Source organism: Plecotus auritus (assembly GCF_963455305.1).
Source record: "Plecotus auritus genome assembly, chromosome: 5".
Classification (NCBI taxonomy): Eukaryota; Metazoa; Chordata; class Mammalia; order Chiroptera; family Vespertilionidae; genus Plecotus; species Plecotus auritus.
The window spans coordinates 15,591,505-15,618,042 of NC_137776.1; the positions used below are offsets into that span (position 1 = coordinate 15,591,505).

Consider the following 26,538-nt stretch of genomic DNA (forward strand, 5'->3'; position numbering starts at 1 on the left):
AGTTCTGGAGATGTCTTTGTGAAGCTACTGCATGGGATAGGCACTATACATATATGGAAATCATAAAAAGTATTAAATGCCCTTAAATGCCCTGGACTCGAACTACTGACTCGGTATGTGCCTCATTTGGCTCAGTAATAAATTCACCTGCACCAAACCCGTATCAAAAGTCACTAAATCTCTCATATATATATATATATATATATATATATATATATGTAATATATATTATGTATATACACACCCATATCACATACATACTATACATACAGTTTATAACAACATGAAGAACAATATTGTCATAAAATGTACCCCAGGCATTACCCTGGCTGAAATCAATCCTGTAATTGTCATCAAGCTGCTAGAAGGTTTTCGAGTTCTGAGTCAGGTTACTTAGCGACTTGCCTACCCCTCACCCTGCTTTAATGTCTTCGTAGCTTTTTCTTTCAGAACCACCCTCCCCAACTCAGGCATTTCTTTCCCAAGATCACTTGATTAGACTTTGGAGGCAAGAAAGGACATGCAGAGGAAGCAGGCAAATCTCAGCTACACTACCTCACACCTGCCTAGATTTGTGATGTGCTCTGTCCTGCTTGCCACATTCGGTGTTAGAAAGCAGTTATTCAAAGCTTTGTCCCTTCTACCCCCCTTGGTTTTTCTGTAGAGCACAAAAGTGAAAGAAGCCTCTTTAGCAGGGGTAGCAGTTCATTAAAATATACAACTACATTTCCTAGCTCTGGGGGTCCCATTCTGTACTTGACAGTGCAGGTCACGGATGCTGTTATTAAGGTTCGGTGTGGGATCCATGAGGCTTGCTCCTGGCGGCCGGTGTCAGGATTAGTGCAGCCCTGGCCCAGGAGGAAACAGCCTAATGAATACCAGTTTGGAAACAGTGCTGTCGGCACATTATTTAAGCTTGTACATGCGCACAATTACACACAACACACTTGCACAGGCCCGTCATTAGAAGTGGTCAGGTGAAAATATGACAAAAGGTTTGCAAGGATAAACCAATAAGGCACCAAGAAAAATTATTTCAGCCAATTTAGACAATTTCAAAACGTGAGGAGAGAAATAATATAAATTAAGGTCATGACAACTGATTCACTGAGAGGTCACATTAGTTCCTTTAGACAACCTTCTAAATCTTCACCTCCTAACCTGGAAGTAAGACATTGCTTAAAATTGAACTGTTAAAGGAACAGCCCCAAGGCTGCACACGTGAGGCCAAAAGAAGTCCCCAGTCCTCTCCAATTTCACAAAGCTGGCTGGGAAGAAATTGCTAAGCCACCCCACGACCTTTCATTTTATCATTGTTCTCATGAGTATTAATTGTTTGCATAATAAAAATGCAAATGGAGGGGGAATAATGTGCCGGATGGAAATAGGGAATGACCATAAGTAGCTCAGCTGCTCTCCCCTGGGTAGGGAGGGGTTGGGGTGGTAGATACTAGTGAGATTTCAGGGAAGCAGGTGGGCTTTATCCTGGAGGGAAAGGAGGAGAGCAAGGCAGAAAACAGACTCAGAACCAAAAGGCAGCCCTGAAAGTAGACCCCAAAAAGCATTTCCTGTATTGCCTTTCCTGGGCCTATTATGCTTTGTGTTAACTGTCTTATTTTTTAAAGTAAATTGGTGGTTCTTTTTAAGTTTGGCATGTTGCCAAAATGAAAAAAAATTTTTTTAATGAAGAATTTAATTACTTTCATCAACTCATCCCACAACTTTTAGATATACTGTGCATCATTTCTAGATTCCTCCACAAAGAAAAAGTAAGTGGGGACAATCCAAATTAGGCACAGTGACTGAAGACAACAGAACCATCTGCACTTTCTGGGAAGATATACTAAGTGTGGGAAGAGGTCAAGGTGCTCAGAAAAGGTCCTCGTTTGAAAAACAGGAGAAGAATGGGCTCTCAGGGGAATTATCTCAAGGTTCTGAGACATCTGAATACGTAGAGGAACAAGACGTGCAAAAAGTTTTCCTAAGCTGTGTGTATTAGGTTTTGTCAAAGCCACTGAAAACTGATAAAAATGCACTGCTCTTACATACTGAAAACTGATTCAGAAAAAACTGATTCAGTTTTCAGTATGTAAGAGCAGTGCATTTTTATAACTGAACAGCTTTTGAGAGTCCTTAAAACCATCATACCAGGCTTCCCACACCCCCAGCACAGTGTTTAAATTCACTATGGGAACTATTCATTTGTTTACTTAATATCCATGAAGTAGAAACTGAACTGGGCTTCGATCTTACTTTTCCAACTTTGGTATAAATGAAACATAAATTCCCTAGATGTGTTTCCCTAGGGCCGTGGTCGGCAAACTGCGGCTCGCGAGCCACATGCGGCTCTTTGGCCCCTTGAGTGTGGCTCTTCCACAAATTACCACGGCCTGGGCGAGTCTATTTTGAAGAAGTGGCGTTAGAAGAAGTTTAAGTTTAAAAAATGTGGCTCTCAAAAGAAATTTCAATCGTTGTACTGTTGGTATTTGGCTCTGTTGACTAATGAGTTTGCCGACCCCTGGCCTAGGGAGACGCTCTCACATTTTAATTGCTTTTGCCATTTTAGCTTCCTAGATTTAGTCCCCACTCAGCCTTGGTCATTGGTATTTTGCTGGCCAATGTATCACCCTCTTCCCCAGTCACAACCTCACTCTCTTCATGAATGAATGGTTCAGCAGATTAGGAAAGTAAACAGAATTTTCTAATAGTAAAGATATCTGTGTGTGTATATCATCATATAGGCTTCCATATACGAATGGTTAAGTTAGGAAAGCAAACAGCATCCTCTTACAGCAAAGTGTATGTATGTGTGTGTTCATCAATTCATCGGCTTTCTCAGAAAAAGAGGGAAAGAAAAAGGTACTTGCGGGCAGCGGGGGGCAGGGGAAACAGCTTTCCTCCTGCTACAGCGGTACACCGGTTCGTCTTTTAAAAACTAATGCAAGTGTGTTATGGGCCTCAATTGTTTTCAGAGACTGCAGAGAGCAATGTCTTGCTGCTTTTGGAATAGCTGGCTATACACTAATCCAAAATCCAGGGACACTCATTTTCTCTCATTGCTGCCAATGTTTGTTCACAGGTAGCCAGCTTCCCTCCCCCAGTTCAAGCACCTTGTTGGTGTGGTTTCTAATCACAGCTCTCCGGGAGGAGGCATAAGAAAAGCAAAAAGACTGTTTAACATGATAAAGGAGGTGGAGTGGGGGTAGAGCAAGTAAATGTTGGAAATTTACTTAATTACTGGAGGTATATCCATTTTAGTCCTTAAACCTACAAACAGCCCCCTTTAGCAACTATCACTAAGCAGTTCCAGAAGGAGTGAGTTTACTTTTACCAAATTATAGCACAAGTTGTTTTGTTAAAAAAGATGGGATCACTGAAGCCTATTAAGAACCACCCACTCCTCTGGCATAGAGCTGCCATCTTCTCAGTCTAGAATTCAAGCTCAACCAATTTCCATCCCGTGGGTCTTCACTACTCCAAATATTTATGCTGGGCACTGTGAGGCTACCTCTAACTTATTCAAAAAGCTGGTGCTGCTAAGAATAAGAATGGTTACAAGTACTACAGGAAAAAACCCCGAAGCTCACTAAACAAAGCTAGAATGGACACAAAGTCGCTAAACACTCCCTAACCTTGCCACTTTGGGGAGGCCCTAACCACATTATGCCCTCGTTGGCATGACCTGGAGTTTCATAAACAGGGACAAGCAGCTCACCTTAAAACACCTTGGACACTTCAAGCAGTAGAAGGAGAAACAAGCTGAAAAAGCACACCCATCCATTTCTCAGTCATAGTAACCCAAACTTTCACTGTTCACATTTTTCAAAAAGACACAAATATAAGGAAATATATTTTTCCAATTCAGACCACACAGTTCAAAGAAACCTCAATCAAGTGGAACTTCATGATAATGCCAATGTTAGGATTGTAAAGCCCCCAAAGCAAAGGTAAATTTTGTTGCCAAAATGCAACAAAGTTAAAAATTAAGAAAAATACATATTAAATTAAAAACAGAGTTCTCTTAAAGAAGGCAGCAAGAAACGTAAAATAGAATACACGTGAGCCGAGCCCCTCTGAGAAGTCCTGGGACAGCTACTCCCTTGAAAGGGCCCTTTCCCCCTCTCTCCCACTTGGCCCAGGAGGGGGCGTCAGCACCAGGAAGGTAAACGGAAGTGACCTTGGCAAAGCTTCCAAACAAAACACCCCTCCCCCTCACTCCAGGCCGCGGCCTCCTACACGTGCGACAGGGACACCTGCTTGTGGTAGGTGGCTGCGACGGGGCCCGGTGGCCCGGTCCTGCCAGTGAGCGCTGCGCTTGCCTCGGCATAGTCCCGGGCGGCTGTGGCGCCACCGCTCTTGTGGCCCCGTCGCCGGCGGCAGCAGCAGCGGCTGGTGAATCGCCGCCACGACTCCACAGTCTTGCTGGACCAAATCCAGACGCCGGAGGTGATGCCCACCACCAGGCACATGAAGTACTTGAGCATGAGCACCCAGTACTCCGGCTTGGCGCGCGGCTGGCCGGTGTCAGGGCCCGGGCACGCGCAGGTGAGCGCAGCTTCCCAGCTCTCGCGATAGTGCTGCTCATACAGGTAACAGGCCACCACAATGCTGGCGGGCACGGTGTAGAGCAGCGTGAAGATGCCAATTCGGATCATGAGCTTCTCCAGCTTATCTGTCTTCGTGCCCCCCTGCTTGATGACGCTGCGGATGCGGAAGAGTGACACGAAGCCTGCCAGGAGGAAGAGCGTGCCCACCAGCAGGTAGAGCACCAGAGGGCCCAGCACGAAGCCGCGCAGCGAATTCAGGTTCTGGTTGCCCACATAGCAGATGCCAGCCACTGGATCCCCATCCACGGAGCTCAGTGCCAGTGCGGTGATGGACTTGACACTGGGGATGAGCCACGCGGCCAGGTGGAAGTACTGCGCATAGCCTGCGATGGCCTCATTGCCCCACTTCATGCCAGCTGCCAAGAACCAGGTGAGCGACAGGATGACCCACCAGATGGAGCTGGCCATTCCGAAGAAGTAGACCAGCAGGAAGACTACAGTGCAGAGCGCAGGGCCCGTCGTCTCGTAGTGAATGTGGCTGTGCTCACGGCTGCAGGCGACACTGGCATGACCCACGACCAGGCGCACCAGGAAACCCAAAGACACGCACAAGTAGCAAGCTGACAGGAAGATGATGGGGCGCTCAGGGTAGCGGAAGCGTTCCATGTCTATCAGGAAGGTAGCCACGGTGGTGGAGGTGGAGATAAAGCACAGCACAGACCACAGGCCGATCCAGAAGGTGGCGAACGTGCGCTCGTCGGGGCTGAAGGAGGGCTGGTAGCAGGGCACCGCACAGTTGGGTACCTGGCCCGTCCGCACCTTGTTGTAGAGCGGGTGCGACTCCTTCAGAATGGGCACGAAGGGTTCCCGGCACTTGCACACCGACGGGCCCCCAGCGGCGCACTCACCTCCCGAGGATGGTGCCCCCGGTGGGCCTGGGAGGGTGGGCTTGACGGGGAAGAGCCTAGGAGGCACCGTGGTGGCCTCACTGCGATTGTAATCCATGCACAGGACCTCGGCGTCGCGCCCCAGCACTGGGAGGCGGTCACAGCTCATGCGCTCCGGCCACGCGAAGCCATACTGGCGCATGAGCGGCGAGCAGCCGGCTTTGGCGCGCTCGCACACGGAGCGGCAGGGCGGCAGGGGCTTGTGATAGTCCGGCAGGCAGATGGGCGTGTACATGGAGCACAGGAAGAAGAGCAGGTCCGGAGAGCAGTGGATCTCCACCAGCGGCCAGAATTGGTGCACCTCCAGGCCCGCCTCCTCCTGAGTGTCGTGGTTGAACTGGTTGGGCATGTGCGTCAGGTTGTAGCCTATGCCGCGGCACATGGGTACCGTGATTTTCTGGCACACCGGGGCCTTCGAGGCGGCCACCGCTCGGCCTGCCAGCTGCGCCAGCAGCAGCAGCAGCAGCGAGGGCGGCGCAGAAGGGTCAGGCCGAGCCATAGCCCCCTCCCTCCCCTCGCCTCGCACAGCCCGCGCGGGGCCAACGCAGGCCGGGGAAGCCGGGACCGGGCTTCCCTCTCCGCCGACTTGTGTGTAGCGCCGGGGCTGGCAACCTGTTGGTTCTTTTTCTCTTCAAGAAATGCGCCCCAAGACAAACTGTTTCGGGAAGGCGCTGCCTCCCTCCGTGCTAAGCTCTTCTCCGGATAGGGTTTGGGAGGGGCAGTTAGGGCTCCGATTCCAGGGAAAGTACTCTTTAAAAAAGAAGAAAAATTGCAACCACTCCCAGTTAGAGGGGAGTCAACGGCTCAGTCCCCGCAAGCGGTCTCCAAATCTCTAGATTAAACTCTCCCTTCCACCTCCTGAAACCAAACTGCTGACGCCCCACCCCGCCTCCCTTTCCACTGGGCCCTGCAGGCTGGACCCCGGGGTCAGAGCGATCAGCCCCTCCAGAAAAGGGCAGAGGGCCAGGGAGAACGGGGAGAAGGGGAAGGCGCGGGCTCTCACCTCCGCGGATCCGGAAAGAAGCAGATATTCCACAGCCAGGCTGGGTCCTCCGTCCCTGGGACACTCGGCTCAGAAACGCGATTCAGAGCCAAGCTGGCACCTGGAAAGTTTGGCGATAGGCTGGGTATACGAGGAGGCGGCACATGGCAGCAGGTGGGGGCGTATCAAAGAGGGGGTCGCCCCCGGAACGCGATCGCCGCAGGCCCGTCACTCGCCCTCTCCTCCTCCGGGGCCCCCCGCATGATCCGGGCGGGGCAGGGCAGGGGCAGGCCGTGCGTTCCACCGGGGTCCCGGAGCCGCACGAAGGGCGAACGCGCCTGCAGCACCTAGGCGAGAGAGAGGCGGTGCGGCGGCCGGGAGGACCCGCCGCCTCACGGCACCGCGAACAGTCGGCGCTGGCCCCGCCGGGACTGCATGGTGCGCACCCGCCGCCGCGTCCCGCCCGCCGCTCGCCTCCTCCCCTGCAGGGGGCTCCTTGCTCCAGCCGATTCCTGGGGGCGGCGGCGGCGCTCCTGGGACGCGCCGGCCTCGGCTCCTCCCCCGCGCACTCGCACCCTTTCGCCCACCTCCGGCCGGCACGGAACGGCACGCGGCGGCGGCGGAGGCGGCGGCGGCGACTGCGGCAGAGGAGTCACGGCCGCGGGCTGACTAGCCTCTCCCACTCCGCCCGGTCACCTGCTTCTAATGCCCGCCGGGAGGCCCCGCCCCGGCCCCGCCCCCTCGAGCTGGGGCTCGGTTGGTGGGCTGCCCCGCCACGCTCTCCGCGCGTCCCCGCCCACTGTTCCCCAAGCGTGGCCTCTCCTCCGGCGCCCTGCGGCCCCGCCCTGAGCTGGCAGCCGAGCAACGCGGGCCAATCGCCGTGCGGGAAGCGACAGGGGCGGAGCGAATGCTAATCACGCCTTCTTGAGACGCGGGGCGGGAAACCCTAAGCTACAAGTTCCAGGGTGTTGTCTGCAGCCTCCCACGGGTGCGGGGCTCCCTTTCCTGTAACGGTCTAGCTTAAGAACCTTTGCTCCCAGGGCCCCTGCCAGTTCTCCTCTCGGCAGCTAAGCATTCTTACCGAGTCCAGCGCTTGTTTACCAGTAAAAGAACCGCTCCAAGAATCACTCTTAACCGTGCGCCCGCCTCCCCTCCGTGCTGTCCTCATCCCAGGTGAGCTCACGTCCAGAGAAGAGCAAATGCTTACTGAGCCCCTACTGTGTGCCAGACCACGCTTTGATCGTTTACATCTTAATACAAGATCTCAGATCCTTGCAAACAATCCTCTGAGGCAGGTACTCCTTACAGGTGAAGGAACTTAACCAAGGTATCCCAGCTAATGCTTGTTCCCCAAGAAAACCTCAACCCCATCTTGCTCCCAGAGCTATTCCGAGCGCCTGGCACATGATAGGCGCTCAAATGGCAAACCTGTATTCGAACCTAGGTAATTGGGCTGCGGCCTCCACAATTTTAACCACTCCCCCTATGTACAATGGGTATCTCCAACGTTTCAACCTTTTCTCGCATTTCGTAACAAAATCATTTGGTTGTGACAAGAAAGTGATTTTTTTTTTTCTGTTTTTGCAAGACGCGAGATGTTAATCCTTTATTAGAGGTTTAAAATCCCAGGCAGTTCCCCGCAGAGAGAAGCAACGCTGGCTCCGGGCTCTGTAATGGGCAGGGCGCTGGGCCCCCTGGGGGCTGCAGGCTGCTTAGCTGCCCGCAGCAGCCGCCGAGGGCCGGGGGCGCACGGGGCAGCCGCCGCCCGAGGGAAGACCTGCTGGGCGCTCCAACTGCGGAGACACACAGCGGCGCTCTCCAGATGGGTTTTTATGCTGCAAGTTTTAAATGTCCTAAAAATGCCTCTTTCTCTACGTGTTCTAATTAGGTGGAAGACTGAGGTGTTTAGCATACTTGAAATTCATTCAGACGCTTACAAAGAGGGCCTGAATTGTTTCCCACTCCCCCACTTCTTCCTCTGGGAAGGTGGTGAAAAAAGGCTGGAGGGCCAGGGAACTTGAAGGACTCAGGACTGGACTAAAGGGGTGAGACAGGCCGCGGTTATTGTTCTTGTGTCCTGGATTCCATTTTGTACAGATTGAGAGATTAAATGGCAGAATAACTCTCCCACTTATCAACAAGGCTTTGGGGGAAACCATGAGGAATATGTGTATTAATCCCAGCCTTAGAGTTAAAAGGAGTAAATACCAATAGCTTCACAAACATCAGAGCTATTAGTAAATATGTTTTACATGGACATTACATCTTTCTACAGGTGTTCATATTTTATCTCCTTTGTTTTTTGGAAATACTTGGCACTCTGGGCGGACAAACTTGCCAGGGTTGAAAGTAGTGGGCGTTGGAAAGCCATGGAATAGCAGTCAGAAAGAAAGGGAAACCCTCAGTGGAAAGTATGTGCAGACGGTGGACATGCCAGGGGAGGGCTGTCTCATTCTGTGCCCTTCATGCAACGTGTGTATTATTGGGGATGGACAAGTGTTGGCTAATAATAAAAATTATTTGAAGTTGGAGAATGTTAATCACTCCCACTGGAATTTAGCCAGAATACTTGTGTTATTTCACATAGTTCCAACTCAAATGATGTTATCTACTGGTTTGTAAAGCTATCTCTGCTTAATCAATAATAGTGAAATGTTATTTTTGCTTAGAGGTCTCTAATTATAGTAGTCATAACAGCACAAAACTTTGCCAAAGAGACTTATTTTGCGTTGCATAGCTTTTAGTACATTTGAATTTTTGCTTTTTAAAAATATATATTGCTTCAGTTTAAAGGCAGTTTAAAATATGCTATTTAACATGTATTAGGCAGGGTGCTAAATAATTAGTTTATGTTAACTAATTTAATCCTTACAACAATCAGATATAACTGGCCCCATAATGACTTGCCTGAAGTTACTTATTCAGTCATTGGAAAGCATAAAAATAAAAAATTTCTCCTGAGTCATAATTTATTATTCAACAAGCTAGATGACACTAAATTATTTTTTACTATATTTTTATTGAGGAGAGAGAGAGAGAGAAACAGCAATGTGAGAGAGATTCATTGATTGGCTGCCTCCTGCATGCCCCTCACTGGGGATGCCCTGACCAGGAATGGAACCTTGACCTCCTGGTTCATAGGTCAACGCTCAAACACTGAGCCACACCAGCAGGGGAACACTAAATTATTTTTAAGATGCATTTTTAAGCACCCAGAACACTGCCAAATATTCTAGTCTATTAATTTATTCCTATAGCCTTCCATCCATCCATTCATCTATCCATCCAAAAAACACCAGTTTCTGAGTTGAAGACACTACTGCTATATTAACATGTTTCTATAAAGCGTAGTTCATGAAATTCAACTTAAATTCTTGTCCAAAGTGAGTTTAATAACTGATGAAAATACAGATAATGATGCTAACTAGCCATCCTATCTAGAAAGTGTGTGACATTCCAAAAGTTTTGAAGTGTTGGTTTTGGATTCTGTCATCAGGGAATAGTTACAGCATTTTTAATCTTACTAGATTTGTATTGATTATACATGTGTTATTCTGTTGAGACAGTTGAGAGTTCAATGCTATAGGAATGAATAAGCAGTAGTCTGTGTATACCTTTCAATATCTCAATAATCAAGCCTGGAACAGTCTTGATGAGATGCCTTCAATAAGGATGAATGAATGACAACTGAGGTTAACTTTATATATAATTGATTTCAGAGAGGAAGGGAGAGGGAGAGGGAGAGAGAGAGAGAAACATCAATGATGAGAGAGGATCATTGATAGGCTGCCTCCTGCACACCCCCTCCTGGAGATCCAGCCCACAACCCAGTCATGTGCCCTGACCAGGAATTGAACCATGACCTCCTGCTTCATAGGTCGATGCTCAACCACTGATACACTCGGGCCGGGCTGAGAGTAACTTTAGCAACTGGCATTGACTCCTTGAACACAGCTTACCTTAGGAGAGCTGTAGCTGAGGTTGACCAGACCCTGTTAAGTGCAGCGTGAGTCCACACCTTGGTCTGCCTTTCATAGCTGTGCCACCTTGGGCAAGTCACCTAACAGCCCCAGGACCTCTCTCCTCATCTGTAAGACGAAAATACACGTAGTTATCTATCTCATAGTGTTGTATTGAGAGGTAAATGAATTTATATGGTAAAGGGCTTAGAGCCTTGTCTAGCACCTGGTAAGTCTATATAGGTCTTAGTTATTATTATTATAATTACTAGTGGCCCAGTGCACGAATTCGTGCACATTGAAGGGAAATTAATTAGAAGAAATATTTTAATATTGCTTTTAGTCCTTTCTCTATAATAGAAGTGCCAACCAAATTCAGGATCGACAATGATAGATGGAAACACACATGTGCAATGGGCACCAGTGAGAGCTTTACATGTATCCTGCATGCGCGAGTCCACTTAGCTTTTTATAGATATAGAATGAACTTGCTTAATTAGACCTGCTCTCTGATTTAGCTAAACTTTTTCCAGCCCAGTGAAGCACCCCAACGTCTCTTTCAGGTAATTGTCAGCAACACAGCAGTAAATATCAACACAAAGTAGATTATTATTATAGTGTTTAACTATATTCTGCACAGTGAGAAAATTTGAAGTCATTTTCAAGGTCCACCGTTTTTCACTTCTTTTCAATCAGGTCAAGTTTCTAAGCTTTCTAAATCTCCATTTTCTGGCTGATGAAAAGAAAATAGGATTCCACCGAGTCTCCTATCTACCTACTCCAGGACTTCTGCGAGGATCAAATGAGATGAGGCACAGGAAAACACTTCACAGACATTTGGTTAAAGTGTGAAATGTTTCCACCTGGCTATAAAGCAAGTCATGTTCCTGGGCTGAAGAAACTCCAAGGAGGCTAGTCGTCGTTGGGAGAGGAAACGGGGCATTGCTACATGACATCATTACCCGGCGGCCACAGCGACCGTTTCTGGGCTGGGCTATAGGCCGCATTTTGCGCCATGGAGTCTTGGCAGCATAGGCTGTGATTTGGTGAGCTGTGATTTGGTGGGCTGTGATTTGGTGGGCTGTGATTTGGGGGAAGACGAGTGTTGCTTTGTGGGCACCAGGTCCACGGTGCCGTTTCTCTGTGCGCTTCACGGCAGCTCCTGCATTGAGCGTCTGCCCCCTGGTGGTCAGTGCACATCATAGCAACCAATCGGATGGTTGGACACTTAGCATATTAGCCTTTTATACATATAGATTGTTGCTGTTGTTTTCTACTATGGTTTATTCTACTTTTCTGTTTTCCCAATCTTGTATATTTCCTTTTATATATTACTTTAATAATGAAAACATAGTTACATTTTTTAGATGTACTTTGTGTCTGAGCACACTCCCAGCTGTCACTAGCATTTAGATACCAGCTAAGTTTGATGCCAAAGCAGGGATCATTTCACTTGCCCTGGATCAAAGTGCATGCACCTGACATCAGCAGCCAGCCCTAGAGCGTGCACAGCGCTGGCACAGGCCAGACACCTGTGAGCCAACACCAGTCCCTCACAGGTATTGTCAGCCTCACTCCATACATGTCCTGGAGCATTTCTGATGAGTCCTCATCAAATCACACACCTCTAGACAAGAGACAAGACACTAACCAGAGGATTAACATGATGACTCATTTGTCCAGGTTCATAGTGAGAATGTCTAGTTCACATTAGAAGTGAAATAATTCAACTATAATCTTTAGTCTTCTTCCCTCCCCCACGGTGGTGGCGATTATAGAAAGTCAATGCTTTTTTCTTGCCCCCGCCCCCAGGGTGGGTAATGGAAGTACTAACTAATCTTTCCCATATTGGGCAGTGGCTCTCAGCTTCACATTACAGTCGCCCTGGGAACTTTAAGAAACCCTGGTGCTTGGGACCTATTAAATCAGAATCTGTGGTTTAGAGCCCTAGACATTGTTTTTTGGTTTCGTTTGTTTGTTTTGTTTTAACTCTCCAAGTGATTCTGACTAGCAGCTAGTGTAGAGAATCACTGACAGAGACGGTTTTGTTATTTCCTCAGTACAGCCCCACACCTGGGCCTGGCTGTGCCTTCTGCAAAAGGGGTTAATCACCTCAGCATGTAATAGGGAATCCTCAGGAGCAGGTATTAGAAAAGTGCATTCTAATCTAATTGCATGGGAATCTGGGCTGGAAATTTATGTAGAAAAAATCACGTAGCAACGAAATTGTGGTCCAGTGATGGTAACATTAACAACAATGACGACCATAATAACAGCAACTGATGGGTGTGGAGCATTTCCAATGTGCACATACTGTGCTAAGCATGTTAGACATATAATCCCTTTTAATTCCAAGAATTCTGTAAGGTTGATGTTATTATCACCACTTTATTTTATGTTTTTATTTTTTTGTTAATCTTCACCTGAGTATATTTTTCCATTGATTTTTAGAGAGAGTGGAAAGGAGGGGGAGAGACAGAGAGAGAGAAACATCGATGCGTGAGAGACCCGTTCATTGGTTGCCTCCCACACCAGCCCCGACCAGGGCCAGGGATCGAGTCTGCAACCAAGGTTCGTGCCTTTGACTAGAATCGAACCCGGGGCCCTTCAGTTCCCAGGCCGACACTCTATCCACTGAGCCAAACCAGCTAGGGCATTACCGCCATTTTATAGATGAAGAAACAGGTTCAGACAAGTTAAATAACGTGTTACCCACAGTTACACACCTTCCAACTTGGGTTTTCCTAACTCCGACACCTGTGTGGTCCCGGGTTGCAGGCCTCATTGCAGTCCCAGCAGTGGAGGGTCCTGAGAACCACCAGAGAGTGAATATTGAGATAAACAACGGCCCTCATTCGTTAGCATTCCTTCCCTGGGGGCCAGGCTGAGTCTTCAGTTCCAGTGTTTGAGGGGGGCTAACGTGTGGAAAGGCTGCAGGCTCTGGATTCACCTGGAACCCAGTATAAGTCTAGGCCAGCTCGTTCTTTGGGCTTCGCCGATCAGGCATGCAGTAGGATGGTCCTTAGACCGGATTTCAGAACCCACCCGGCGTCGTGGCAGAGGAAGTCCAGTTCAGTAAATACAGACGCGGTACACGCTGTGAGCCAAGCTCTGGTGCCAGGGGCGGAAACATGAGGAGGCTCGGGCGTACCAGCAGGGCATGGTGGGAGAGCAGAGGAGGCACCTAGCCCAGCCTGCTGGATCAGGGGGACCCAGGCTGTGCTTGGAAGGTGGCGTCTGAGTAGGTGACCTCTCAGTCAAGGTTTCGTGCAGGAAACAGAAACCACTCTAGGTATTTGAAGCAGGTGCTTACAAAATTGTTGGAACGGCCTGAGGTGCACAAGTCCGGGAGCTACCTCTGGGCTCTTGAGTTCAGGGGCCCCCTGCAGGGCTGTGTTCCAGAAGCCAGGATGGTGCTGCTGCTGCAGCTGCTCTTCACACCTATGCAACTGGCGACTGACACTGGGGCAGGACCTTGGCTCCAACAGCATTCAGTGCCTATTAATGTTATTTCTCAAACCCGGCTTGCCAGCAGCAATAACGATAGGATGATGCCTTCTCCTGGCACACCTTACAAGAGTGCACCTGGTTGGCTGAATGTATTTCCTATGCGGACCATCGGTGCCCGGGAGTCTGAGGCATGCAGTATTAAGGTTTCCAGTCATCCAGCTGGCTTCTAGAAGGAGGGCATTGAGGCCTGGAGAGGCAATCCTCAGAATCCACTACGTGTGAACCAACAGTGAGGACTTAGCACAAGGGAAAGGCCAGGAAAGAACACAGCAGTCGTGACAGACAGCTGGGCGTGACGAGGCTATCAGGGAGTAGCAGAAGCATCGACTCAGCGTTTTACCTGAAAGAACACTCTGTCTAATCAATGTATTTCATTTATTTGCTTACTTTATTTATTTATTTATATTGATTTCAGAGAGGAGGAGAGAGAGAGAGAGAAAACATCAGTGATGAGAGAGAATCATTGATCGGCTGCCTCCTGCATGCCCCCTGCTGGGGATTGAGCCCACAACCTGGGCGTGTGCCCCATTATCTGTACTTCCTATGACCCAGTCCCTGTATCAGAACATAAACACCCCTCGGTGCTGACGCCGACACACTGGCTCAGCCCGCTGTGAGAGAATGTAATACAATTTCTTAGACTCTCACAGCGCCTCTTGGCCTGGCTTCTGTTGGTGCAGACCTAACAATTTGGTGCCAAAACCCGGATTCACCGAGGGGCCTGAAGGGACCCCCCCCCACCCCACTGCTGGCTGCAGGCTTCTCCAGACCACGCTGACCACTCGAATTTCTGGTGACTAAGCGTTACTTCCCTTGACCCTCCGATTTCTGGCTTTTGCCTCACCAAAGTCCTCGCCCACGGGGGCCAGAGGGCCCACTCTGCTGGAGCCAGGTCCCTGGCTACCCTGTGTTAGTGGGACGCCCTAACAGAGTGGTGAGTCTATCTCTCTCTCCCTTTCCCTTCCTCTCTCAGTGCTTAGTTCGGACGGTTGGGACGCCTTCCCTTCGGACTTCTCACCTACAGGATAGACTTCTTACTCACCTCTCCCCCTGTCCACCACACCAGCCCATTGTGGGAACCAGCAACCTATTCCTAAGAGCCCGCCCCTGAATTCAGGGTGCCGCCTCCTCACAGCCTTCAGGCTCATTTTCTACTGCAACGGGGCCTGGCCCCAAAGTGATCGTGAGTCCATCTGGCCTGGGAACGGCACTTTCAGTTTCAGTGTCTTCACTGACTTGGACAGCTCTCGCCAGCCCCCCGGAAATTCCCCACATCCAGGCCTCCTTCCATCTCCGTAGTCGCCCTTCTCTCTGTCAGCACCGCACTGCTTACCAAACTCCTCTTCTTCATTCTAAACCTTCCTCCGCGTCCTCACTTCTCTTTGGCCCAACTGTTCGTTCAGCCCCAGTACCAGCTCAGGGATAGGGAATTCTGGCCTGTGGATACATCTCTAAATTGTAACACTGTTCTCCTGTGAAGCTTGTTTTGCTAATGCTTATAGCCTTTACCAAGCTAGGGATTTCAGGAAAACCTATACAGTGCGTATTGCCACAGTTACAAATGAATTCATGGAAACGTGCCTCACAGGCCCAGCAAACTGCCTGCCTCTCACAAAGGCAGAGCAGCCTGCGTTCTCAGCAGCCACCCCCCCCCCCCCCCCCCACTGAGCAGTTGCCTGTTTAACTGTTTCTTTGTGACAAGACTGCAGGCACTTGTTTGCCAAACTCACCAATCCTGCCACTACCAGGAGCAGACCTCATCATCACCCAAACCTTAGCATGTGATCTCTAAGAAAAGTCGTAAGTTGAACTCCTGTTAAAGGAATTGTTCAGGTCTGTTAAAGGCCGAGAACTTTTGGGGATACATTTCATCCAACAGACGGCCTTAGGCATTAGGAAAAAGTTACCAAAAACTAGCCTTAGGAGCCCAGACCCCGCACGGAGCAACTGGCAGAAATAATTTTCAGTGTTTTAACAATGGAGACAGGGCAGAGAAAGCCCTCCCATAGAAACAAACCAACCAGTTTTAAGCCATATGTCACCTCAGGGGCCGTGTCCCCTCTGCCACAAGTTCGGCCACGGGAAGAGGGACCGTCCTGGGGGCTGGAGGGTCCCCGGGACCAGAACCTAACCACACAATGTCTTTGAACTGCCAGGGCCCAACGTGCCCGTCGGCCCCCACTGAGAGCATCACTATGGAAGGGATGGAGCCCAAGGATGGAGCCTCGACATGACAGGTAAGACAGTTAAATTCTTCTCAGACACAGGGGCTGCTTACTCTCCGCAGGGCCTCTTTCTTGTAGGCACCCTCAATGCTACCCTTTCACTCTACCCCTTCCACTGTAGCCTCACTCTTAGTCATGCCTTCAGAAGCTACCAGGAGGAACACAGCCCTTCCTTCCCCTTGTAAGGAAAGAACGTGGCGCTTTTAAATCCAAGTGGCTGGCAAGCCTGGAGGCCTGCTCCCTCCTCCCCACCACCTTTCTCTCCAGCCTCCTAAAAAGCGGTCAAGGGCGTGTTATCTCTGTTACAAAATTTATCAAGAAAATAGCTTGGATAATGATTGGCTTTAAAATCTCATAGAGTTGTGCCTGCTAGCATGGCTCAGTGGTTGAGTGTCGACCTATGAACCAGGAGGTCACGGTTCAATTCCCAGTCAGGGCACATGCCCGGGTTGTGGGCTCCATCTCCAGTAGCAGGCATGCAGGAGGCAGCCGATCAATGATTTTCTCTCATCATGGATGTTTCTATCGCTCTCTCCCTTTCCCTTCCTCTCTGAAACCAATAAAAACATATTTTTATAAAATAAATCTCATAGAGCTATTAAGACAATAAATGTGATTGAAATAAGGGTTTTGATAAAGCTTTTCAGTAATAATTATATCTGCCTGTACCTAGTTTTCTGAAGTCTTTAGTAACCTAAAAACTTTGAAGCATTGCTGGGTTAAATGATAAAAGTCATTGAGCATGTAAATATTTTAGAATAACATGAAATTCTAAAACATCCATTGCTAGACAAGTTTAAGTTTGCCTGCTCTTAGCTTTTTATTGCAGGTCTGTAAGTGGGTTTGGGACTGTTGATGTAATGTCTTGTGCTTTGTTGAAGGTGTGTTTTCTTTAAAGTAAGAGTATGTTTAAAGTGTGTTCATAAACATCAACCTAAGGAATACTGGTTGTTTACTTTTGGTTATCATTGGAAGTTAAGGTTTCTAAGAATTAAAAGTTCAAATTAAGGAAAAATTGTGTAGTTGTAATGATAGAAGGCATAAAGTATGAAGACACATTTTACAGGACGAGGATTGAAATTGAGTCATTCTGATGATAGTTATTTCTGACCAGATAAAAAGATTTATACAAATTGTAAAAAGGTGTATAAAAGGTTGTGAAGGTTACAAACGTTTGTAAAAGTTTTAAGTTTGTAGAAAAACCAGTCAGGTTCTAGTCCCCTTCCTCCACCTCATTTCTCCCTAGTGGACCCAGAGTTGCTCTCATTACACTTTCTCTTGCTCTTTGTGGGTGTGGGGGACATCTACCTGTCCAGCCGCGGAGTTAAGTCCTTTCTCAAAATGCAGCAATACTAAGAGGAGAGGATACGAGTCACCGCTGGCGCCACCGCCCCCAGGCAACACCCGGGCGATGGGGTCCAGTGAACCAGGACCTGATCACCCCTGACTTTCGAAGGGACCCTCCTCTCCTAGTATTTCTAGCAACCCCACTCTTGTCCTGTCACATCTGAGGTCACCAGGGTTTCTAACCTTTCAGTGAGCCAAAGCGGCCCCGCCCAGGCTCTCCCTCCTTGCTTAAGTCCTTAGATTGGAGCCTAGACTTGCTTTGCTTCCAACACTGGTTCACAGCCCGTAACACTTTGAGTGAATGTCTCAACAGGACTTCCTGCTTGGTATTTGGGGACTTCTCTCCCCTTTTATAGCCTTCTTAAAAGTCATCAAAAGCAAATGAAAAATCTGACGTCCTCTACAAAATGAGTAATTTGAATCATGTGTATAGTCTTTATGTTTTTATCTGTATAGTATATGTGGTGTGTTTTCTACTCTGGATGGCACTACTAGGGTATAATAGCTTGTTGGCCTACAGAGAATTAAACAAGATTCTAGGGTTTAGACAATGTATTTAATATTAAAGCCAGTTTAAGTTTAATTAATATCTTTTAAAGTCATTACCATAAAACTGTACATTTGTTTTACCTACATTTACAAAAGATGTATAATATAACCTTTCGGTTAAGTATATTTGACAACCCTCCCAAAGTTTAAATTTCAAAAGACTTTTTTTTAACAGAGAAATGACTTTGAGTTATTACAGTGGGCCCTGAAATACCTCAAGGATTTCTTTTCTCTCTTAAGTTTTCCAACTAATTAGGCCTATTTCATGTGCTTGAAAAATTACATGGGAAGATTTGCCAAATAAAAATTAATAATAATAATAATAATAACTATGTTTAATTATATACATATATTTTTATTAAAATAGAGGTTCTGGAAATTTCAGTCTCTCTCAGAAGGAACTTGCGAAAATTCAGAGCCAAGTTCAGACGGAGATTCTCAGGAGTAACAGGTGCCCTCCCCAGGACACCAGAGGAGCCTAGGGTAATAGTTCCCCAGGGAGGGCATTTGGCAGGAGTGCTCCAGGTGTCTGTGCCCACGAATTGGGGGCATTATGAGTTGTTTCCAGTAATCCATGCACACTTCCAATAAGCTATGTGCAGCATTTAAAATCTTACATATTGCTTGCTCTTTATATAGTAAAACTCTACATTGAACCTAAGAAAATAAACTTCATGTCATTTCATAACAATTATTATTTCCCAAGGAGTTGTTATCTTGGACTATTATACCTTACAGAAAAGCAAGGTTCTTTGTCAATTGTTTTATGGTCAAGTCTATAAGCATGTCATTTTAACTTTTCATTTCCTTCAGATAAAAGAGAGCTTGTTTCTATTTCCCTAGAACGATTTGGTAAATTATACCTTCATAAGCAATATGGAAGCATTTGTATTTTTCTTCCTACCTAATCCCTCCAGAATTTAACAACTCTCAATGAATGAGTATCATTATTCTCATGTCAATGTATTTGTTTGCATAAATCCAATAAGAATCTATTCTCTTGCCCTAGCTGGTTTGGCTCAGTGGATAGAGCGTTAGCCTGTGGACTGAAGGGTCCCAGATTCGATTCTGGTCAAAGGCACATGTCTGGGTTGTGGGCTTGATCCCCAGTGGGGGTCGTGCAGGAGGCAGCCAATCAATGATACTCTCTCATCACTGATGTTTCTCTCTCTCGCTCTCCCTCTCCTGTCCTCTCTAAAATCAATAATAAAAATGTATTAAAAAAAAAAGAGGGAGGAATGTTAGTATGCACTACCCTTGGCCTCTCCTGTTTGGACATGTTTTCTGAGATATATTGCTATAAGTTTTTTTTTCCCATAGCTTGAAGCAAATGGCCTGCACCTGCAGAAGATAAGATACACTCCCCAGCCGACTCGGGCGCTCCCCTCTGCCTGCCTGAGTTGTGTGCCCACCAGACATCCTGCTATCTTCCAAGGATGTCCTGTGGTTCAGGCAGCTCCCCCAGCTGGCTGGTGCAGCCCTGACCCAGTCCCTATATGAGAACATAAACACCCCTCAGTGCTGACACCGACACACTGGCCTCAGCCGCTGTGAGAGAATGTAATACAATTTCTTAGACTCTCACAATGTCTCTTGGCCTGCCTCCTGTTGGTGCAGACCTAACACACTCAGCACATCACACTTTTTCATTGATACAGTACTGGATTTATTCAACTAGTAAATCTAATGCAGAAGGAGAAAGGAAATGAGCAAAAAACACACAAAAGAGAACAGACAAAAATGCTGGGTGACATTCATCCACAAAGAAAACAGAACCTTACCCTTCTCCAGTCTTCATGTTATGAATCCTGTGGATTACCCACCCAAGAGTCATCTCCCCTTTCTCCTTCCTGTCAGAATACCAGTTCTTTGTTCTGTTTTGATTTGTTGGGGAATCTCCTGTTTTCTGTACAGCCATGTGCTTCAGGAGGAGGCAGAAGCTCCAGTCTAAGTTCCAAGAAGTAACACATGATTGTTTCCCATGATCATGTTGCTCTTCTTAACAGTATTTAGGTTTTATGTGTGCATGGGACACAATTCTGGCCAATGAGGGAATGGGCCACCATGAGGTAAGTGTGTCAGGGGCTTATGGGAAAGATTTTACTCAAAAGGAAAAACAGGGGTCTTCCCTATTGGGTGTTGTTTTGTCTGCATATGGTGCCTACCACGTGACATCTTGCAACCACAAAAGACCGGAGCTGACACTGAGGAAGGATGGCACTGAGGCTGCCTCCAGACTTCTTGCTCCGTGATACAATATCCTGCTTATTTCTAAGCCAATTGGAGTCAGTGTTTTCTGCCAATTGGAGTCAGTGTTTTCTGTCACAAAAACATCATAACTACTACGTGCAGTCTATGTATTTAGAATGAGGATGTTTGAACTTAGCTAATGGAAGTCTCTGGAGGAGATTTAAGGACAAACATGTTTTCCCCCCTTTTCACCCAAAATATTGTTTTTCATTCTTCAAAATCATTCAGGACCCAGTTAAATAGCACTTCTATCAAGCTGAGCAATTTATTTTTTTTGTGTGCTTTTAAATATTTTTTATTGATTTCAGAGAGGAAGGGAGAGGGAGAGAGAGATAGAAACATCAATGATGGGAGAGAATCATTGATCAGCTGCCTCCTGCACTGGGGATTGAGCCTGCCACCGGGCATGTCCCCTGACTGGGAATCGAACTGTGACCTCCTGGTTCATAGGTCAACATTCAACCACTGAGCCACGCTGGCCAGGCAAGCTGAGCTATTTGTTACTGCCTGTGGTCCCACAGCCTCTCTGCCGCTCCTCGACCACAGCATTTCACTCAGCCGCTCTTTCAGCAAATATTTACTGAGTACCTGTTATGGGCTTGGTAAAATTTTAACATGGAGATTCCAATCTAGTGGGAAGACAGAAAATAAATTTTAATATTTAAATGTGATGACTCTTATTAAAGGGAAAAAATTCTTATGAAAGCATTGAAAAGGGGGGGAAATAACTACCTCAAATTTCATTTTATTGTTATGTGATTTTCTGTTTATATATCATTTTTTCTCACTATACCGTGTGTTCATGCAATCTCACACCCCCCACCTCACCCCTGGGAGATTGTATTTTCCGAAGACAGTTGCAAAAGCTTCTCACATACCACGCGTTCTGCACCGTGCCCTTGCCATACCCCAGAGGGGAGAGGAGGTAGGAGGTCCTAAGGCCCCTCCCCTTGAATCTCAGTGAGCTTCTGATGGTTTTGACCGATAAAATATGTTGTAAGTGATGCTATGGGACTTCCACGGAGAGGTCACAAAAGACAATGCAGCTTGCATCTGGTTCTCTTGCAACACGTGTTTTTTTGAACTGTTCCTCCTTGTGACACTCCTTGGAACCTACATACAGATACTCCGGTTGATAGTCCCAGCTGAGCGAGCCTTCAAGTCACCCCAGGCCAGGTGTCTGACTTATGAGTAAAACAGCTTCCGGATGATTCCAGTCCCCGGCCTCCGGTCACCCCCAGATACTCAAGTCCTCCCAGCTGAGGCCCCAGACATCGGAGGCAGAGACAAGCCATCCCTGCTGTGCCCCCTCCAAATTGCTAATCCACAGCACCCACCAGCACAGTGCAACGCCTGGTTTACGCCACTAGTTTGGAGTGGTTTGCTACACGGTAGCGATGCCTGAAATACCCCCCAATTTGCCTTCCTGTGAAATCTTAGACGACCCAGTAGAACATTTTTTTCTTTTCACCTGACCCAGTTGGTGATCAACTTATGCACTGAAGCTTGAGAACTTTCATCCATCCCACTTTCATCCTCTTGAGTCTCGCTGTTGATGATATGCATGGGAAATGTCTAATCTTTTAAAACACAAATCTTCACCATTGATCTGAATATCCTGCTGCAGTGAGTTCCCAGGTCAATTGTGTGTAGTGGGGAAAAAAGTACCTCCTTTTATCCATTTTAAACATGGCTCCTTTTCATCTCATCTTGTCCTCTTGTTCTTCCCCAAGTAAAACGATTTCCATTTTGTGGGGACCTAGACACAGAGAACTGAGTTGAGGCAATAATCTTTCTTTGAGCTGGTCGCCCAGAAGGCCTCGGGCGTGCTGGGACACAGAGCAGTGGGTTTTAGCTGGTGGCTTACAGGTGATGGAGCCCACGATTCTAATTAGTTACAAGTTTAGTTCCAGGCTTGTAAAAAAGCGTTTCTAAATGCTACAAGAGGCAATGAGTTTCTTCTCGTGGTGCCGATAAATGGAGCGCAGATAGTGGGAGGAACACTGGCAAGTTCAAGGACAATCTGGATTCAAGTCTCCTCTTGTGAGCCGGCTGTGTGCCCTTGGGCACAATACTTACCCTCTCTGGACTTCGTTTTCCTCAATTTACAGAATGAGGAGATTCATCAGAGGGCCCTGTGGTGCCCATTTGCCTTTAACATTTTATGACTTGTGTGTATTTTCCAGTTAATATGAAACATCTACTACCTCAACTAATGGTAAGAAATAGTTTGTATTATAAAGAGTTTCCAGAGCTCTAAAGGGGGCCTCGAGAAAACACCCTCCCCCTTAGAAATATCCTCTAGTTTTTAGAAAACAAATACCTTTTTTTCCAAAAACAGAACCCACATTAGTCTTCAGTCACCAAAAATACATTCCTGCTGTAACTGTTAAGTGCCAGTTCTTGCAGCCTGAGTCCTTTTGGTTTGGGGGCGCATTCCTAAGGGCCCATTCCGTCTTGCTTTTTATCAGTTCTCAAAGCTGCGTTGCTGAACACTGGTGCTGGGACAGTTTCATGCCAACAGGGTATGAATGGGTGGGGTGACAGCTTCTGCTGCAGGCCACCTTGGGGAGGAAAAGAATAGCGTCCCAGTGAGGAATGCAGCAGGAACCATTCAGGTGGATCTCAGTCTGAAATGCCTTCCCAACCCGTGGCTCCGGCTCCTTGCAGAAGGGAAAAGCAGCCACTGTTTGGGGCGAAGGGAAAGTATTCGGCCTCACTCAGCTTGGACTCATTTCACTTTTCTAGCCTGCTAAATGTTTCTCCAGCAGTTGTGATTCTTTTTTTAAGATTTATCTTTATTGTTGAAAGATGTCCCCCCTCTTTTTTCCCCATTGACCCCCATCCTCCACCACTCCTCTACGGCCCTCCCCCTTCCCCCCCTCCCCCCCCTTCACCACACTGTTGTCTGTGTCCATGGGCTATGCATATATGCATGTAAGCTCTTCGGTTAATCTCTTCCCCACCCACCCACCCACCCACCCACCTTCCCTCTGAGATTCTTCAGTCTTAGAACTTGGTGGACTCAAACTAATTTCTTCAGCTCTGCATCCTGTTTTGCTGAATTTTCATTTTCCAATCCCAAGTGGGAGAAATGCCTCTCATGTCTGATTTTAAAATTCATCGTAGAAGCACCACTGTTGAAAGGCCACCATGTATTGGGAGGATGGATTGCTTTTCACTGGTGGGTTGACAAACTCTATCAACAGCAACAGGTAGCATGACAAGGCCCTGTTCGACAGAGCTTAGTTGCAAAGTTAAAAAAACAAAATACAAATAACCCTTGAGGTCCATATACTTCACGGAGGGTGTAAACTCTTAGACAAGCCTGGCTGGCGTGGCTCAGTGTTGAGCATTGACCTATGAACCAGGAAGGAGGTCACAGTTCGATTCTGGTCAGGGCTCATGCCCAGGTTGCCAGCTTGATCTCCAGTTGGGGGCATGCAGGAGGCAGCTGATCAATGATTCTCTCTCATCATTGATCTCTCTCTCTCTCTCTCTCTCTCTCTCTCTCTCTCTCTCTCTCTCTCTCCCCTTCCCTCTCCCCTCCTCTCTGAAATCAATAAAAATATATTTTAAAAAATTAAAATAAAATCTTAGACAAAATTTCAGACAAGTAGAATAACAGCAGTGAAATTAATAAAATAGTATATCTACTGCCCAGAAGAGCTTTTGAAAATAAGTATTCTAAAGCAAACAACTCTCCCACCTTCCTTAATAACATATCTCATGTCATATATGATCACCCACATCTACTTCCTCCTCATCTATAATAATAAAAGCGTAATATGCTAATTAGACTGAACATCCTTCCGGACGTCCTCCCTTCTGGACAAAGCCGCAGTAGGCTAGCCATAATATAAAAGAACATTCTGATGTCTTTGCTAAGGCTTTCAAGGAAGCATTGAAAACATCACAGCAACACTTATAATAATGCGCCCAGTTGTACCAATGGGAAAACCAAAGCTCATGTGGGAGAAATTATTTGGTTATTACTTGTTTATTTGGGCTGTTTGGTTAAAGCAAGTCACAACGACGATTTGTTTCTCAGAGCTGTGCTGCTGCCCTCACTTCATGCACTCAATGACCCCCTGGTAGTTGCTACGAAGGGTAATCCATTGCAACCAACCACCACGGCTGCTCCCCTCCCGCCATTGTACTCACACTCTGGCTGGGGGTGACTTTGTTGGCTTCCAAACCCTTCTGCCCATGTTGGCTATGCTGCATCACTGGCTGTTGCCCAGAGGCACTCTGCAGAGATGGTTTCCTGTCTAACTAAGTGCATCATGAACCGGTCAAGCAATGGGTTGCACTTTTTTTTTTTTTTATTTGTAGACTTTGTTTTTTAGAACAGTTTTAAGTTTTCAGAAAATTGAGCAGATAGCACAGAGTTCCCACATATCCCTTCTTTCTCCCACTCATAGTTTCTTCTGTTATTAACATTTCACATTGGTGTGGTACATTTGTTGAAATAGATGAACTGAAATAAATAAGTTATAATTAACAAAAGTCCATAGTTTACGTCAGGATTCACTCTTAGTGTTGTACAGTTCTATAGGTTTGACAAGTTGTGTCATGTATCCGCTGTTACCATGTCATACAGAATAGCTTTGCTGCCCTAAAAATCTCCTGTGCTTCACTTAATCATCCTACCCCAACCTCCTCCCCAACCCCTGCAATCACTGATCTTTTTATTCCAAAACTGTGCCTTTTCCAGAATGTTATAAAGTTGGAATCATGTAACTATGTGGCCTTTCAGATTGGCTTCTTTCACTTAGCAATATGCAGTTAAGGTTCCTTCATGTCTTTTTGTGGCTTGGTACTACATTTTTTTTTCTTTCTTTTTAATATAATTTTTTAGTACAATCTTAGGTTTATAGCAAAAGTGAGTAGAAAGTACAGAGTTCCCTATGCCCCCCACTTGCACAGCTTTCCCTATTATCAACACCCACTCCAGAATGGTGCACTTGTTACATCCTTGATGGCATATGATGTACGGCATCTTTTCATACACTATCTTCATTGGTGAGGAGTCTGTTCAGATCTTTTGACCATTTTTTAATTGAGAGGTTTGATTTTTTTATTGCTGAGTTATAAGAGTTCTTTGTATGTTTGGATATATGTCTTTCATTAAATATGTGTGTTACAAACGTTTTCTCCAAGTCTTATTCTCTAACATTGTCTTTCACAGAGCAGACATTTTTTTTTTATTTTCATGAAGTCCAACTTACCAATTTTTCGTCCATGCATCATGCTTTTGGTGTTGTATCAAAAAGGGTGTTTAAATATCTGGGAAGCAAGACTTTAAGAGATCATTGGACTCCAGAAGGAAGCGTGAAAATCCTAGGGAGATGTCATGAGTGGGACTTTTAGCATCTGAAGGTGGCTGCTGGCTCTGCATCAACCCAAACCATAAGCACCAAATATCTGAAGACCTTCCCTGCCTCTCCATCAGTGCGCTTGGACCGACCATGTCATCGCTTCCATCTTCTCGCGCGGACTCCACCAGTTTGATCTTTGTGAGAAGGAAAGATTTAGACTTCATTTTTGGATATATCATTGCTTCTTAATTCTTGATGATTTATTAAATAAGTGACTTTTCTAAGGCTAATAAAGTATTTAAGTCTTTCCAACAAAATTGATCAGCCAATCCAGTCTTCCTAACACAGAAATAGAGATGAACAATTCTGGCTTATTTTAAAAAAATATTTTTAAATTGATATCAGAGAGAAAGGGAGAGGGAGAGAGAGATAGAAAAATCAATGATAAGAGAGAATCATTGATTGGCGGCCTCCTGCACACCCCACATTGGGGATAGAGCCCACAACCCAGGCATTTACCCTGACTAGGAATCAAACTATGACCTCCTGGTTCATAGGTCAATGTTCAACCACTGTGCCACGCCGGTCGGGCTCTGGTTTATTTCTTAAAGATGGTAAGTTCTATATTGTTAAGAAAAGTTCTTCGACTCTAACATAAGAAACTTCAAATTGGCAATGACATTTGTAAGGAAGAATTTAAAAAGAGCGAGTTACAACTGATGTGGACGTGTATTGATCGCAATTTCCCAGGTACCCTTGTTCAACTATAGACCCCGTTCTTTTATATCAAGCAACTTCGGTGATTGTCACTTACAGCATTTACCTTCTTGACCTCACACTGCCGTGGCTGGCTTGTTTGTAACTATATCACAGAACGTCTGACAGCCCATCTTGTACTAAT

At 46.6% G+C, this 26,538-nt stretch overlaps 2 protein-coding genes across 2 annotated transcripts in view; both read right to left on the reverse strand.

The window, feature by feature from the left end:
- PLEKHM3 (pleckstrin homology domain containing M3) overlaps window positions 1-26,538 on the reverse strand; it is a 243,684-nt gene that overhangs the window by 12,157 nt on the left and 204,989 nt on the right. The window lies entirely within an intron of this gene.
- Window positions 3,786-7,155, reverse strand: FZD5 (frizzled class receptor 5). Its single transcript, XM_080667587.1, has 2 exons — window positions 6,498-7,155; window positions 3,786-6,244 (listed from the first exon to the last, which is right to left on the reverse strand). The coding sequence occupies exon 2, from the start codon at window positions 5,991-5,993 to the stop codon at window positions 4,233-4,235; it is 1,761 nt and encodes a 586-aa protein (XP_080523713.1). The 5' UTR covers window positions 5,994-6,244; window positions 6,498-7,155; the 3' UTR covers window positions 3,786-4,232.

Bases quoted from the DNA above. Each gene is read 5' to 3' on its own strand.
- FZD5 (XM_080667587.1), bottom strand. From the start codon at position 5,993: ATGGCTCGGCCTGACCCTTCTGCGCCGCCCTCGCTGCTGCTGCTGCTG.